General features: G+C 36.7%; 1 protein-coding gene across 4 annotated transcripts in view; it reads left to right on the top strand.

Moving 5' to 3' along the window:
• The window catches only part of stau1 (staufen double-stranded RNA binding protein 1), a 40,444-nt gene extending 28,072 nt beyond the window's left edge, over positions 1-12,372 (top strand). For 2 of the 4 annotated variants that reach the window (XM_043710365.2, XM_043710362.2), the window contains exons 9-15: positions 3,108-3,251; positions 3,339-3,485; positions 3,574-3,652; positions 4,965-5,296; positions 7,459-7,581; positions 7,762-7,847; positions 9,227-12,372. In XM_043710365.2, the coding sequence (XP_043566300.1) occupies positions 3,108-3,251; positions 3,339-3,485; positions 3,574-3,652; positions 4,965-5,296; positions 7,459-7,581; positions 7,762-7,847; positions 9,227-9,314 (999 nt within the window). In that variant the 3' untranslated portion in view covers positions 9,315-12,372. The remainder of the gene's footprint in view (positions 1-3,107; positions 3,252-3,338; positions 3,486-3,573; positions 3,653-4,964; positions 5,297-7,458; positions 7,582-7,761; positions 7,848-9,226) is intronic. The other 2 variants (XM_043710363.2, XM_043710366.2) reach the window with 2 other exon arrangements.
• Positions 12,373-15,112: the final 2,740 nt, after the last annotated feature.

Below are 15,112 nucleotides of genomic sequence, written 5' to 3'. Positions count from 1 at the left end.
GTGATTACTGGCAGCATGCTGGGAAACATTATAAAACTGTGGCAAGGTGCAATTTAATGTCATATGTAGGCTTGAACTATGCTAATTATATTGCATGGACACTACCCATATGAAAGAAAACTAACGTCATATTGCGCTATATATTTTGCAGAGTTATAATCTATGGACAGGAAACGTTAGAGACCTTCTGTTTCATGATAAGCAAGCAATGTTTTTGAAACATGTGACCCAGCAAAGCATTGGTATCTTGGTAAATTGTCATATACAATGGCTAAGATGAAGCCTCTGTCTTCGAGGCATGAAGATGAGTGAAATTTCCTTTGGTTTGGAGGTGCTGAGCTAGCTAACTACAGGCAGTGTTCACATCTGTGCTTGTAATGGAAAGGAATATTGGTCTGATTTTGTGTGTCTGTCTGTTGCTAATTGGTCCTTTTAGAACTATATAACTGTGTGTCTCTAACATTTTGAGGAGAAAATTGAGCTGATGTTTAATATTTAGTTGGAAATACAGATTCCTATGTGGTGACCAGCAGTGTGCCACAATGATTGGTGCTGAGTCCACTGCTTTTCATCATTTATATAAATCATTTGGATGTGAACAGAGTAGGTATGACTCGTAAGTTTGCAGTTGACACCAAAATCTGAGGTGCAGTGGACAGCAAAGAAGGTTGCCTCTGAGTACAACCGGGATCTTGAGCAGTGGGCCATTGGACTGATGTATAGCAGGTGGAGTTTAATTTAGATAAATATGAGTTGCTGCATTTTGGACAGGCAAGTCCGGGCAGGACTTTCCACTTAATGGTAGAGTCCTGGGGAGTGTTGCTGAACAAAGAGACCTTGGAATGCAGATTCATAATTCCTTGAAAGTGGAGTTGCAGGTATACAGGATAGTGAACAAGGCATTTGGTATGCTTTCCTTTATTGGTCAGAGCATTGAGTATAGCAGTGGGGTGGTCATGTTGTGGCTATACAGGACATTGGTTAGGCCACTATTGGAATATTGCATGCTATTCTGGTCTCCCTGCTTTGGGAAGGATATTGTGAAACTTGAAAGGGTTCAAAAAAGACTTACAAGGATATTGCCAGCGTTGGAGGTTTTGAGCTATAGAGAGGCTGAATAGGCTGGGGCTATTTTCCCTGGAGCATTAGAGGCTGAGGGGTAACCTTTTCAAGGTTTATAAAATCATAAGGGGCATGGTTGGGTAAATCAACAAGATCTTTTCCCTGGGGTGGGGGAGTAGAGAACTAGAGGGCATAGGTTTATGGTGAGGAGGGTAAGATTTGAAAAGGACCTAACGGGTAACTTTTTCACGCAGAGGGTGGTGCATATATGGAATGAGCTGCCCAAGGAAGTGATGGAGGCTGGTACAATTGCAACATTTAAAAGGTATCTGGATGGGTATGTGAATAGGAAGCATTTGGAGGATATAGGCCAAATACTGGCAAATTGGACTAGGATATCTGGTCTGCATAGATGAGTTGGACCGAAGGGACTATTTCTGTCCTGTACATCTGTGACTCTAATACCTGGGATTTGGGCAAAGTGCTATGTGCATGAAATATTAAACATGAGGATTTTAAGAGTCAGGTTTAAATAAATCACCTTATCAATTTTCTGTATCTGGTCAAATGTCAAGGTAATGTAATCTAAAACTTTTTAAGTATTTGGTATATTTCATGCTCCTTCCATAGACTGTTGTACTCTAGTTCATCTAATCTAGTGGAGTGACATCAAGATTTCACCAAAGATTTTAAGCAAATGTGATTGCACCACCACATTCTAGCCTGGCCATTGTTTGACAAAGATGCTGCTGTGACATCAACAGTCTATGAATAGATTTTGTTCTATGAAATACTTGTTCTGCTTATCCTCATCTCCACTTCCCATTGCATTGCTAATTTTATAGTTTATTCTTTTCTCTGAATAAATGGTGAGCACACAGTGATTGCATTTGAAATCTGTAGGACTTTTTTAATCTCAAGTTTGAGTATATTTTTTTTGTTCACCACCCAAGTTAATTAACCTGGTTATGTCCACTATCTCCACTTCTCGTATACCTAGATAGTAACTTATGTTAAAAGTTTAGGTGCAAGTCTGTCCTCTGGGCTTAATTCAATTTTTCTCTCAAAAATGTTTTTCTTTTTGGGCAGAAAATTTCAAATATCTTTTAATTAACCTTCGTGCTGGGGACTATCTAATTTTAGCATCAATTGCATACATGCCAGGTGCAGCAATGTACTTTACCCCATATGTAGGTTTCTTTGGCAATGTGAGACTTCCTCGATTTCTAAAAATTGAAGTATAGAAACCATTTTGTGAAATGGATTCTCACCCATCTCTAATATTTGAGGTGGCTTCAACTTAATGATTCTGTAGCTACAAAAAGAACACTTTTTTTTTCCCGGAGTTTAATTTGTATTCAGCTTGTATAACACACTAACCAGCTAGTGCATTAAACTTTATCCTTGTAATTTCTTCATGAATATCTTGTCTATGGTTAGCTGAATCTGAATTGGCATCTTCTGCATTTTAGACTGTTGGTACACATTTTTGCTTGTTTAACAAATGGCCAGTCTTGGACTTTTATCATTAATGTAGTTTATTAAATTGAGTTAGGTTTATTGATTGGGAACAAAAAGCATTCTTGTAAATGCTTGATTATTCCTTTGTAGATATTTGGAAGACAGCACAACATCTGATATGCATGATGAACTCTCGATTCAGTAAGCCAATAGGGAAGTTTTCCAGTTTCCTATAGGGACAGAAATTCTTGGACCCGATATTCCAGACAACATTTTCTCGGTTTCTAGCATCCAATAGTAAAATGATTATTGGCAGAGTTCTGGAAAAAGGCCCTTTTGGCCTTCAGGAAAATGGGGAATAAAACGAGCTTTGAGGAAAAAAAACAAAGCCACTTTTAACGTTAAGGAAATCTGCAAGATTCAGCACTAATTTTTTAACTTTGGGTCACTTCTGTGCCTGAACCAAAACAGAATCTGGCTTTTCAAATTTGGCTGCAAAAATTAAACTTAAGTCATCTTCTCACCCGGTGATTTAATTTGAATAGTGCTGAAATGCTGAGCTTGCATCTTTTTTTATTTTTAAGCTACAGACAAGTCCAGAGTATGGGCAAGGAATGAATCCCATCAGCCGTCTAGCTCAAATTCAGCAAGCAAAAAAAGAAAAGGAGCCTGAATATACATTAATGGTAGAACGAGGCCTTCCTCGCCTCAGAGAGTTTGTTATGCGGGTGAGAACTGTTACATAATTTATTTGATTATCTACAGACTCTGAAATATACAATTCCAAATAACCTAAACTGTATTCCATTATCTAGGTTAAAGTTGGTGGTCAAGTAGGAGAGGGAATGGGCCCAAATAAGAAAGTTGCCAAGCGAAACGCAGCTGAGAAAATGCTGGAACTTTTAGGTTTCAAAGTTCCTCAGCCTCAGCCACCTAAACCAGCTTTGAAAACTGAAGAAAAGGTAACTTTTTTTTTCATCGTCCCAATTAAAGTCAGCTTGCTTTTAAGTTCCAAGGTTGATTCTGAAAAAATTGTAATTTTCTTTTCAGCCAACTGTGAAAGAACCTGTGAAAGGGCGTAAAGTGACGTTTTTCGAGCCTGGTTCCTCCATAGAAGATACAGCAACAGGTATGTTCCATATAATCAGGCACTGTACCTGAAGTAGGGCAAGTGGAGAAAGAGTTGAAAAATGTGGTGCTAGAAAAACACAGGAGGCCCAGCAGCATCCGAGGAGCAGGAGAATCAACGTTTCGGGCATAAGCCCTTAAGGAATGAGGCTGGTGTGCCAAGCGGGCTGAGATAAAAGGTAGGGAGGAGGGAATTTGGAGGAAGGGCGCTGGGAATACGATAGGTGGAAGGAGATGAGGGTGATAGGCCGGAGAGGGGGTGGGGGCGGAGAGGTAGGAAAGACGATTGCAGGTCAAGAGGGCGGTGCTGAATCCGAGGGTTGGGATTGAAATAAGGGTGGGGGAGGGGAAATGAGGAAGCAAAAGAGAAGATATTAGAGAAAATAGGCTAAAAATAATGAGGATTTACTCGAAGATGTCATTAGCTTGGAACAGATGCAGAAATGGAATTTGAAGTTCTTCTATGCATAGAGATCTGGTTTCTTGTTAGATCGGGGAGATTAGATTAGGTTGATGGGAAAATTTTCTAGAAGTCTTTAAAATCCTGAAGAGTTTTGGTTGAGCAAAATATTGATAGTGTCAAAAGGACAGAATTAAGGTAATTTAAGAACTAGAGGTAAAATGAAGAAAATCTTAGAATGAATGACTAAGATAAGTGAAGAGTAAGATTAAGAAGTGGAATTGATAATCCCTTCAGAGGTGGCACAGTCGTGTTGAGGTGAATGGCCTCTTTCTGTGCTGTTATATGGGCTAAGCTCTCACTTTAATGCTACTCCTAAACTGTTAATCTGACATTGAATCTTACTGAAGTGAGGAATTGTTATTTTTGTTCCATTGTAAAATCTACCACTGAAGGTGACTCCACGTTACAGTATGAGGAAAATTTAATTATTTGCAACTCATTTTGATAGAGAAATTACAAACTTACTTTAAAAAAACACTCTGAACTAGTAATTTTAAGGGAAACTATGGCTAAATGTTGCATGAGACTCGAAGGATGCCATACCTCCTGCAGGGAAACAGTGACCAGTAGAATCCAAAAGGCTAGGGTGGAGAGATTACATTAGGTAACACTTAACCGCTTGGAAAACTTTCTTAAGGAAAGTAAAGCTTCTGAAAATGATCTTGGAAATATTTGCGATGATGATTTTAATTATGTAAATGTGGTAAACAGACAAACTTGCCTTGTCAAAAAAGGAATGTCCAACATTCCTAAGAGTAATCTGAAAAGGTGTGTGTCTATCTGAGCATTCCATAACCAGCCCTGCTTTGTGTTGTGTTTAGAAATAATTCTAAATTGTACTGTTTTTCAGTTAAAGATGGTAGCATGCGCTTGGAAGATGAATTTCGAATGCCTTATCCCAGCCACCAACAACTGCCTGCTGGAATCCTTCCTATGGTTCCTGAGGTAGCCCAGGCTGTTGGAGTCAATCAAGGGCATCATACCAAAGATTTCAACAGGCCTGCAGCAAATCCAGCTATGGCCACTTTCACTGCAATGATAGCAAGAGAACTCCTATATAGTGGGACATCTTTAACTGCAGAAACTATTTTGAAAAATAATCCTGCAGCTCGCAAGCCACAAAGCACCCTTACCAGACCTTCGGAGCAATTGGAATTTTTGGCTACTGTTCAAGCATTACAGGTATAATAAATTGTTTTTTCTTAATGGTCGAGGGATTTTCACGAAATACCTTTTAAAAACACTTCAGTCTTTGGACTTAAAATGGGCTGTGCATACAACAAGGCATTGCACTGTCTACTATAACATTAGCTTGTTTCTTTCACTATTATAAATTTATTAAGTACTGATGCATTCAATCTTTTGATGAATAGTATTGAATGTAGCTCAAGAACATAGGGAATCTGTAAAAGTCCTTTGTATTTGTGTTGTACTTGTTGGTAAATCTTAAGTGTAATTTGAAGCAAAGCTAACTTTGCAAGCACTGGATGGTATTGAGACTTGCTCGAAAATTCAAGCATCAGAAATAAAGCCATAATAAGTAACAAAAATAAAGTGTACGTGTTTCATCTGTACTTCTGGTGTGGAGGTGGGATATCAGATTTCTGAAGAATTGGAACCAATTCTGGATTAGATGGGACCAGTACAACCTGAGTGGGTTTTACCTGCTAGAGACTGGGACTGATCTTGGAGATTTTTGCTAGTACTGTTAGGTTGGGTTTAAACGAGCTTGTTGGTGGCATGGAATTTGCAGGGAAATTCATATTGGAAGGAAATGAAGTTGGAAAGATGCTAGCAAGACTAGAAGGGAGAAACAAAGCTGAGCAAAGTGTATACTTCAAATGTGGAATTGTCAAAAAGACAAAGTTAAGGACATTCTTCATGAATATATGCAGCATTTGCAAAAAAAAAGTAGACAACTAATTGATATTATAGAAACATGACTAGAACTGAGGACTGAATAATAAGGCTTTTAATTGAGGAAGGATAGGCATGAAGGATGTGAGATGGAATTACACTCGGGGATGGGATCAGTATATTAGTAAGGGAGGATCTCCAGTTGGAAGAATTGTGAAATCCGTTTGGGTGGAACTAAAAGCATCACACTTTGAAGTTATGTACAGGCAACTAACTAGGAGTCGTGAGACATGTTAATCAGGAAATGAGGAAAGCTTATGCTACTGGCAATACAATAAGGGTTACTTCAGTCTGCACATAGACTAGGCTAACCAATTGGACTTTAGCTGTGGAGGACAAATGTCTGGTGTGTATGTGTGTTACAGATGATTTTTGTAGTGTGTGAATTATCAGCATGTTGAGACAAGCAATTTTACTTCAAATATTATGAAGGTTAGGATGAAAGGTCACTGGACTTGAAGTGTTACTCTTTTCTGTCCACAGATGTTGCCATCTGTGGACAGTTTCTTCAATCTAAATTATTACTTTGTATTTGTCAGCAATCTCCCAGAATTGGAGATTCAAGTGGTGAGGGAGAATGAAGAGTTGAAGGAAGATTTGTTTTGAAAATTAATAAATCCCCTAATGTTCTACATCCTAGTGTTGAAGGTGACTATAGAATGGATTGATGCATTGCTGATTATCTTTCAAAATTCAATAAATTCTGGAATGAATCTTTTCAATCTGCAGGAAGTAAGTGTCACTCCACGATGTAAGAAGGGAGTGAGAAAACCAGGAAGTACAGGCTTGATAGCCTGTCATCAGGTAGATGTTGAATCAGTCATGATTGTTTTGAATGACGAGGCAGGCTGTATAAGTTGAATAACCACTACCTGTTCCTTTGTTCCTTTTTTAAAATTCTGATCTTAAAAGGTCCTTACTTGTGCTGTGGTGCAATTTTCACAGGTTATAATAACTAGTATGCAATCCAAATAACCATTGTTAACATGCAAACATAGAATTTGAGCCAAGACCGGTCTTGGCTGTGACCTCTCCCTTGAATTGACTGAGCTGGGGAATATCTATCAAAGTGTTTCAATCTTATCTAGTGTAGTTAATTTTATGGCTAGAATAGTTTTTAAAATCCCACACCAGCCTCAATGTCATCTGATGTGATTTGAGTCTCTTCTGTTTGTAGCTATTTGGAAAACAGTGGCTAAGGAAAATATCAAACTTCATTTATTTTATTGTAGGAAGCCCTTTCTAAATTATAATATCTACCTTCAATGTCCTGGTAATTAAAAAATATTGAATCACTGTGTCGAAGTCAAATTTGAAGCAATGCAGTCATATACAATGCCAGTATTCTGTTTGGCACAACCCTTTGACAGTTAGTGCCTGACAATCACTTTTGATTAGTGATGTCATGTTATATCATCCCTTTTCAGGTTGAATATAAAGATTTTCCAAAAAACAATAAAAATGAGTATGTGTCGCTGATTAACTGTTCATCCCAACCTCCCCTGATTAGTCATGGAATTGGAAAAGATGTTGAATCCTGTCATGATATGGTAAGGATATTTTATGCTTTTCAAAACTTTAGAATAATAACTTCATGCTTATTCCTTTGGTATGTTGATATTGCAGCTAAATTAAAAGTTCTCTATAAATAGTCATACTTTTGTCCTAGGATCGTTATTTGGAAAATCTCTTATTTTAAAGATTGTATATGTCCCTATATCTTTTTTCAGGCTGCACTTAATATCTTAAAACTGTTGTCTGAGCTGGACCAACAAAATGTAGAAATACCAAGAACAGGAAATGGACCAATTGCTGTGTAAGTATTAGCTGGTGAACTCAAATCAAAAACAGGTAATGTGGCACAGTTGGTATCAAGATTAGTGTAGTGTTGGAAAAGCGCAGCAGATCAGGCAGCATCAAGGAGCAGCAAAATCGATGAAGATCCTAATGAAGGGCTTTTGCCCGAAATGTTGATTTCCCTGCTCCTCAGATGCTGCCTGACCTGCTGTACTTTTCCAGCATCACTCTACTCTTGATTCTAATCTGCAGTACCCACTTTTGCGTAATTGATGTGTCTGTAACTAGGGATTACAATTTCAGCAAGAGCTAGAAGTGCGATGAGAAAATTCTTTCCTCAGCATTGAATAGTTGGAAACTGCTGCTAGGAAGAGTGGTCGAGGCAGATTCTGGAGGAAGTTTCAAAAGGTAGCTGAATGTATATTTAAAAGTGATGAATTTAAGAGTGCCACAGATGTATGCTGGAGACTGGGTAGCTCATTTGGAAACCGGTATGAAGGGTCAAGTGGCTGTCTCTATACTGTAAAATTCTTTGATAACCAGGAGCAAAAGTAGGCAGTTAGGGATTGAACTGAAACAAGAAGGAATGCCTTTTTTTTAATTTTGAGCACATAAATTTTGGAGAAATGAATAATATTTCGTGTGGTAGAAATCAGTATTAATAAATAAGGGAATCTGTGCTTGGTCATGAATCTGATGTTCTTTGGAAACTTAAGAATTGTACTTTTGGAATTGACATACTATTATGTAAGAAGGAATGGATAATAAACAGGTAATGTGGGCTTGGAACAGTGTTTTTAGTGGAGTCAACTCCCCAAGGGCAGGAATGTAGGAAAAATTCTTTTGGGCTTTATAAACTTGCGATTGGTAGAAAGTGGTTGTCCAGCTGTTTAAATCTGTCAATAGCCAAATCAAAAGGAACGTTCCCTAACACAGGTTATGGTCCAGGACAGAATCTGGTTTGAGACAGGTGTGGGGGGCGGGGGGGAGAAAGACCAATGCAGAAGTGATAAACCTTCTCATAGAGTCTAGAGTATGTTCTTGCTCCTGCCTACAAAGAAACAAGTTTTTTTTTGTAAAATTGAACAGTTACCTTGCTGGCCTGCTTCTTTCCCTAACATTGTCAATAACTGAAGATCAGTTTTCCAACTGGGACCTGAAGCATCATCTACTTCTGAATTTCAACAATTTGATGTGAAGGCCAACATTTCGTCTGCCTTTTTGATTTGTGCTAAATGATCACCTGTACTGAAATTTTAGATTGTTTTATGAACAAATTGTAATAAGCATTTGCAGCTTTGTATAATCTATAATTTACTGTATTTGTTTTTATAGCTAACAAACATTCTTGTTTTGCAGAATTACTAAATTTCAAACCAACTGATTTCTCCTTTACAGATGTGTGAAACAAGAGATTGATGGTGATTCTCATATCAAACCGGCTAACTCAAACACTTTAGGACAAACACTGGAGGTCACTGACTGAAAGCCTTTTATTGACCCAAAGCTCCAAGCACCAGAGAAAATCGGATGCTTCCTGTTCTGTGACTTGTAACTTATGTTTTGGAGAACTACAGTTTGAATTTTGCTGTAGTATCTAAATCATTAAGTTGCTTAACTTTTTAAAATAGTAATGCATTTCAACATTAATTCATTTTTTTGATGAAGGAAATTTGTTCCTAATGTTTCATTGGAACCCTGTTAACACCAATATCCAGCAGCAAAAAGTTAGAATTTCTGTTGATGACTCTCCAATAGTACATTACATGATGATTGAAAAATTGCTTAACAAAATCAGGGTCATATCCAATGTATGTAGTTCGTGATTTGGTACCTGTTTGAATTGGCCGTTAACAACATAAACCATCTTGGTTTAAACAAAACTTGGTGCTAGTTTAAAAAGTAGCGTGCCTGCATTTTCATAATTATATATCCAAAAGAAGCAAGTTGAAACTCTAAATTAAATTCAGTTTGAATAAGTTATAAAGACTGCCTCTTCTTTCATCCTTGAAAGATGGTATCTAGTCGAATGTTTGGTCTTCTAGGTTAAGTTTGTACTTTTAATCTTTTTTAATTTGGTAATTCTGAAGGACTTTGCTTTTTGTTTTTATATTAAACTTTGTTTATATTAAAAGTAATTTTCAACAGTGTACAAGAATTACATTGTTGGATATGATCTGTTACCTAGCTTATACCAGAAATTGCAGATTACTGTAAATCTTGGTGTAGGGTAAAATGTAAGATGTTGTGTTGTACTTTATTAATGCTTTGATGTAATGTTCCATGTGATGTACACAAAGTGTGTACAGTAAACATTTTGCTTATTGTCCAAGTAAAGCACGAATCCCTTGCCAAGTCAAAACTGTTACTTTACTTTTGGACTTTTTTTTTTCCTTCCCATGTACTGTACCTATGGAATGGAGAAGTAAAAATTGGTGTTTGTGCAAAAGTACTGGTGGCTTTTTTTGGCATAACACATTATCAGTGCGAAGCTGAGTTAAAGGAGTTGCCAGCCACCGTTAAATTGTTAACATTTATTGTCTCAACTGCCTCAACAATTTTGAAAAGATTGTGTTTTGTAGAAAAGATCTTGGTGATTCTAATTTGTCTCAGAATCCTTTTTTTTGGGATCTAGCTTTCAGACAGCTAGACTTTCTGGATCACAATTCTCTTTACTAATTTAGAAGGAAAAAGCTTGTAAAAATGGAAACCAGCCAGCAGATTAACTTAAAGCCTTTTGACTATGTGAAGCATTTAACTCCTTTAAGTCATGCTGCACAACCTTTTCTCCATTGTGTGTGGTAGAACAGTTAACCTTTTAAATTTAAAGGATTTTTTTAACAAACCAGCATCAGTCGAACAAGAACACTGTACTCCAGAGTTTTACATAGATGACTTTGGGTATCTACAGTTGATCGACTTTTAAAATGGCTCAGATTTGAAGCTCTGAAAAATTATTCAAATACGAACTATGGAGCTTTACAATATTAAAAATTCTTTTGAGTAAAAATTAAATTGTTTAAAATGTTTTAATTCAAATATTGGTATGAAGTGTAAAGCATTCCAGAGTTTGACACCAAATGGAGTTAACTTAAGTGCTGACCAATCTTGATTGAAATTGTGATCCTATGAAGTGTTTTTATGAAACTAATAACAATTTGGCTCGGAATGGAATAATAGAGAGAGACTTTCTGAAAATTGCATTTGGATTTCCTTCCCTGCCAATAGGGTGGTGCTATTGAACTTTGAATTGGAGCTTGTTTAACATTTATTTTGTTCTGGAATTTCTTGTAGTTGTGTTCACTTACCATTAATTTGACTGACTTGAGATGCAAAGTCCATTCTACTTTCAAGAACAAATTTAGTAGTATGAGCAATTAGCATCTGCAAATCGTATGAAAGGAAATTTGTTATTTTGGATATATAGTTATGTTACTTTAAGACTAAATAGACATAAAACAATACAAAGCTGACCTAAACACTCAGTGTAGTTCTTTTTTATTTATTCATTCATGTGATGTGGGCATCGCTGGCTAGGACAGCATATATTGCCCATTACTAATTATCCAGAGGGCAATTAAGATTAACCACATTGTCATGGGTCTGGAGTCATATTTATGCCAGACCAGGTAAGGGAGGTAGATTTCCTTCCTGAATTAATGACATTAATGAGCTGGATAGCTTTTTTTTAAAATGATCATTGACAGTGACCTTAGGGGCAGATTTTTATTGAATTAAATTTCATTATCTTCCATGATTCACAGTCTTCCCACAGTACACTCACCTTTGGAGTTCTAGGTTACTAATCCAATGATGACATCACCACTGCTTCATCTTTTCTTTTATTTAAAGACCTTGAATTTTAACACCCAATAAAGAGTCATTCTGTCAGCAGAAATACAAATGCAAATTCAGGTCTGGTAGCATCTGTGGAGAGAAAGAGAGCTCGTGTCTCGAGTCCAATATGACTGTTCTTCTGAAGAAGAAGGGTCAGACTTGACGGGAAATGTTAACTCTGTTTCTCCCTCTACAAATACTTCCAGACTTGCTGAGTTTCTACAGCACTTTTTTTTTAAAATTTGATTTCCAGCACCTGCAGTAATTTATTTTGTCAGTTAGTCAGCAGAACTTTGTGTGGATTGTAAGATTTGAATTTCAGCATAGTAAACCCCTTCTAAAGTTATGAGCAAGGTTTCAAAACAAGTGGAGCAAAAATATTGCAATTTGAGACATGCATTTATCATGTTCCTTAAATACTTCCAGTTCTTCACATACAATTGCTTTTGAAATCACGGTTATGTAGCCAAATATAGAAGACATCTATGCGCATCAGTCTCTGAAACCACAACATGTAACCAGTAACTGTATTTTCATGAAAATAGAGAGGTTTAATATCTCAACCAAAGGATAGCATCTCTGCTGCAGATAAAATGTTCTAGATTTTTTCCAATGTAGTAAAAGATTCACCTTTGTATCCCAGTGAACAGCATTTATTGGATGATTGCTATCTTTAAGAAAAAGAAAATAAATATAAATATTATCAAGACTGACTGTTCGATAGATGCCAGTATATAGGCCAGTGCATTTCTGCTACAAACAACTGCTTTAAGGCCATTGATGCATATCTGTTTAAGAAAAAAAATCTTGGCTCAAGTTTGAGAATTAGAATAAATGATTCAAGAGCTATGGTATGACACTTGAAACCCTTCTGAATGACAACATTACCTGATTTAGGAAGTAATATGATTTCCGAAAACACCATCTCATATGCTTATTAGAAATTTATCTAGTTTAAGGAGCCTACTGAACTACTGAATTACAACACAAATCTGTAGCTTCCTAATACTTGTTAATGGTGCTGATTCTTGTTTTTCTGTCGTATTTGCACTTTTAGCTAGTTAGATTTTGAACTAGGAAGGCTGCTGCTTAGTTGTTATTTTTGGTAAAATATTTGTTTGGCAATAAGAGGAAAGCAGTTGCATTTCCTCCATTTCAGAGGGAGTTATTTAATCCATTTCTTTCTAGTTTTAAACATACTGAAATGATTTACTTAAACATGAATCTTGTCAGAATGTCAAATAAATTAGATCTAAATAGCTGCCTGGTGAATTTGAGATTAACCTTGATTTTGAAATCACTTACGTTAGGAAGGAGAGTAATTTGATTTAATTTCCAAAAGTTAATCTACAACCAAGATCTCCTTGCCTCTGAATTCTGATGGTAAATGTTCACAGTCTGCTGTGCTCTAAGTAATGGGACATGCTGCTATTGAATTTTTTTGATATTCTAACCCTGAAAGACTGGTGTTTCTAAGCTGTTTGGATTTCTGGCTGTTTGGTTTTCCTTTTTCTTCTAAGTTTTTAAACTCTCCTTTTTCTACCTGAATATTGAAGTTAGAACATGGAAGTAATGTTTTCCCATATCTTACTGACCATTTCTGTTCAATCTGCTTATTCTTTGACCAGAGTTAGACAGAGATGATGTTTGCAAATATTCCTGTTGAAATGCCTTAACAATCTTCAATGGTATTGAAAATGCATGACATAAAAAATGAAATTTGTTTCCATTAAAAACTTTTTTAAACAAATTCCTCCCACATTTTTGTAGCAACTAAATATAGTTTCATTGCCAATTAATGAAAAGCTGAACAAAAGTAATTTTTCTTGAATGTTTCTTTAAATATTTAGATTTCATAAAAGTAATTGTTTCTAATCAAAGTTTACAATGGCCCACCATGAGTGGCATGTAATTACTTTAGTGAATTTTTGCATTGACCCTCTGTCCTGTTTAGCACCCAACTGTTACAAATATCTCTGGCCACCATTTAAAAAAAAAAATGTTTTTCATGTTTAGTTTATGTAATGCAGGCCACTTTAATTGCCCTTCACCATTTTCTCTGAGAAGGTTCTGGTTGAGACATTTTTGAACTGTTGATGCTAGGTGTGAAACTCTGGAACATTTGACCCTGTGGCAACAACAGTTGTGATCATTGTCCAATTCAGGAGTATGAGGTAAAACTAATTTCAACATTTCCTCTCTTGTTCTTTAAGCCTGATCATATTGGACTCATTCTGCTATAGTGCACATTGTGGATTGGATGCATTGTGCAATGTATCGGGTACACCATAGGGAGTGAATGTTGATGCAGTGGCTTGAGTTTTTGATAACACTTCTGATTTGAGCTTTGTAAAGAATGGAGATTTTGAGGAGTCAAAGTGTCGATCAAGAACACCTTTTGATCAATGGGGATTGCTAAATTATTACAACCTGTGACCCTATAGGGATGCTGTTGAAGACCAAGAGAAGATGGTCTGGCTTTTTTCCACTACCTTCAGTTTATTTGACGTAAATCTTAATAGCTGCTTTTCAGCCAAGTCTAAAGCTTATCCAAACGATACTGTTGGGTGGTAGAGTTTTATTTTTACATAATACTCATCAACTTTACTCCAACAAGGAAGCCCATTTCTGACCTTGTCAAGCAGCAAAACCTTTTTTAAAGGCACATAAGACAGTTCCGCTAGTCGTCATCCTTATTCCTGGTTTCCAATGATTTGACTTTTGATCTCATCATTTAATCAAGTAGATTACTATTTTGTCTTGGGAGTTGGGGGGGAAGAGAGAGAAGAGTCAAAGCTTCTGCCTTAGTTGCACTTTGATAGCAGGTGTTAATATTGCAAAGTTTAACACTAGCTCTATTGTTTCTTTGTTATCTCATTTGAAATTATTCAGGTTTGCTTCTGTACTTGCCACTGAATCAAGTTTAATGTCTGGGTTTAAAAGCTGAGGAATGCTCCAGGCTTTGAGGTCTCAAACTGTGATGATGCAGAGGTACCAGCATTGGGCTGGGGTAGACAAAGTTTTAAAAATTCAAAATCGATTCAGTTTTACTATCCTGGGGTATAGTTTAAACTGGTTAAATTCAAATTGTTGTCAAAACAGCAACCAAAACTCTGGTATCCATTTCACAACCAAATCTTAGATATTTTCTGGGACTGTCATCTATACAGTTGGTTGTAGTCTTAGTTCAGAACAGCATTCACCCAAAGGTACAATACACTCCTTCAACTACATAACAGCTGTTGTGATTTTTAACAAATTATGTTAGACATTTCTGCTTTTGGTCAATTCTGTCAAGGTGCATGTGGAAAGGGTGTAGGTAAATTGTACAGATGGGGGATTGAATGGGGATGTCCAATGAGGGTCCCCCTTCATGTGTTGGAACACTTGAGGTGGAAGAGGAAAAGGCTTTCAATGTTTTTAAGGTATAAGTTGGCAGTTCACCCT

This window comes from Chiloscyllium plagiosum, unplaced genomic scaffold (assembly GCF_037043375.1).
Source record: "Chiloscyllium plagiosum isolate Xiang-an unplaced genomic scaffold, Cpla_swu_hap1 HiC_scaffold_15, whole genome shotgun sequence".
In the NCBI taxonomy this organism is placed as follows: Eukaryota; Metazoa; Chordata; class Chondrichthyes; order Orectolobiformes; family Hemiscylliidae; genus Chiloscyllium; species Chiloscyllium plagiosum.
Note: the sequence above shows the minus strand (reverse complement) of the source record. Positions and strands in the feature narration are given on the sequence as shown.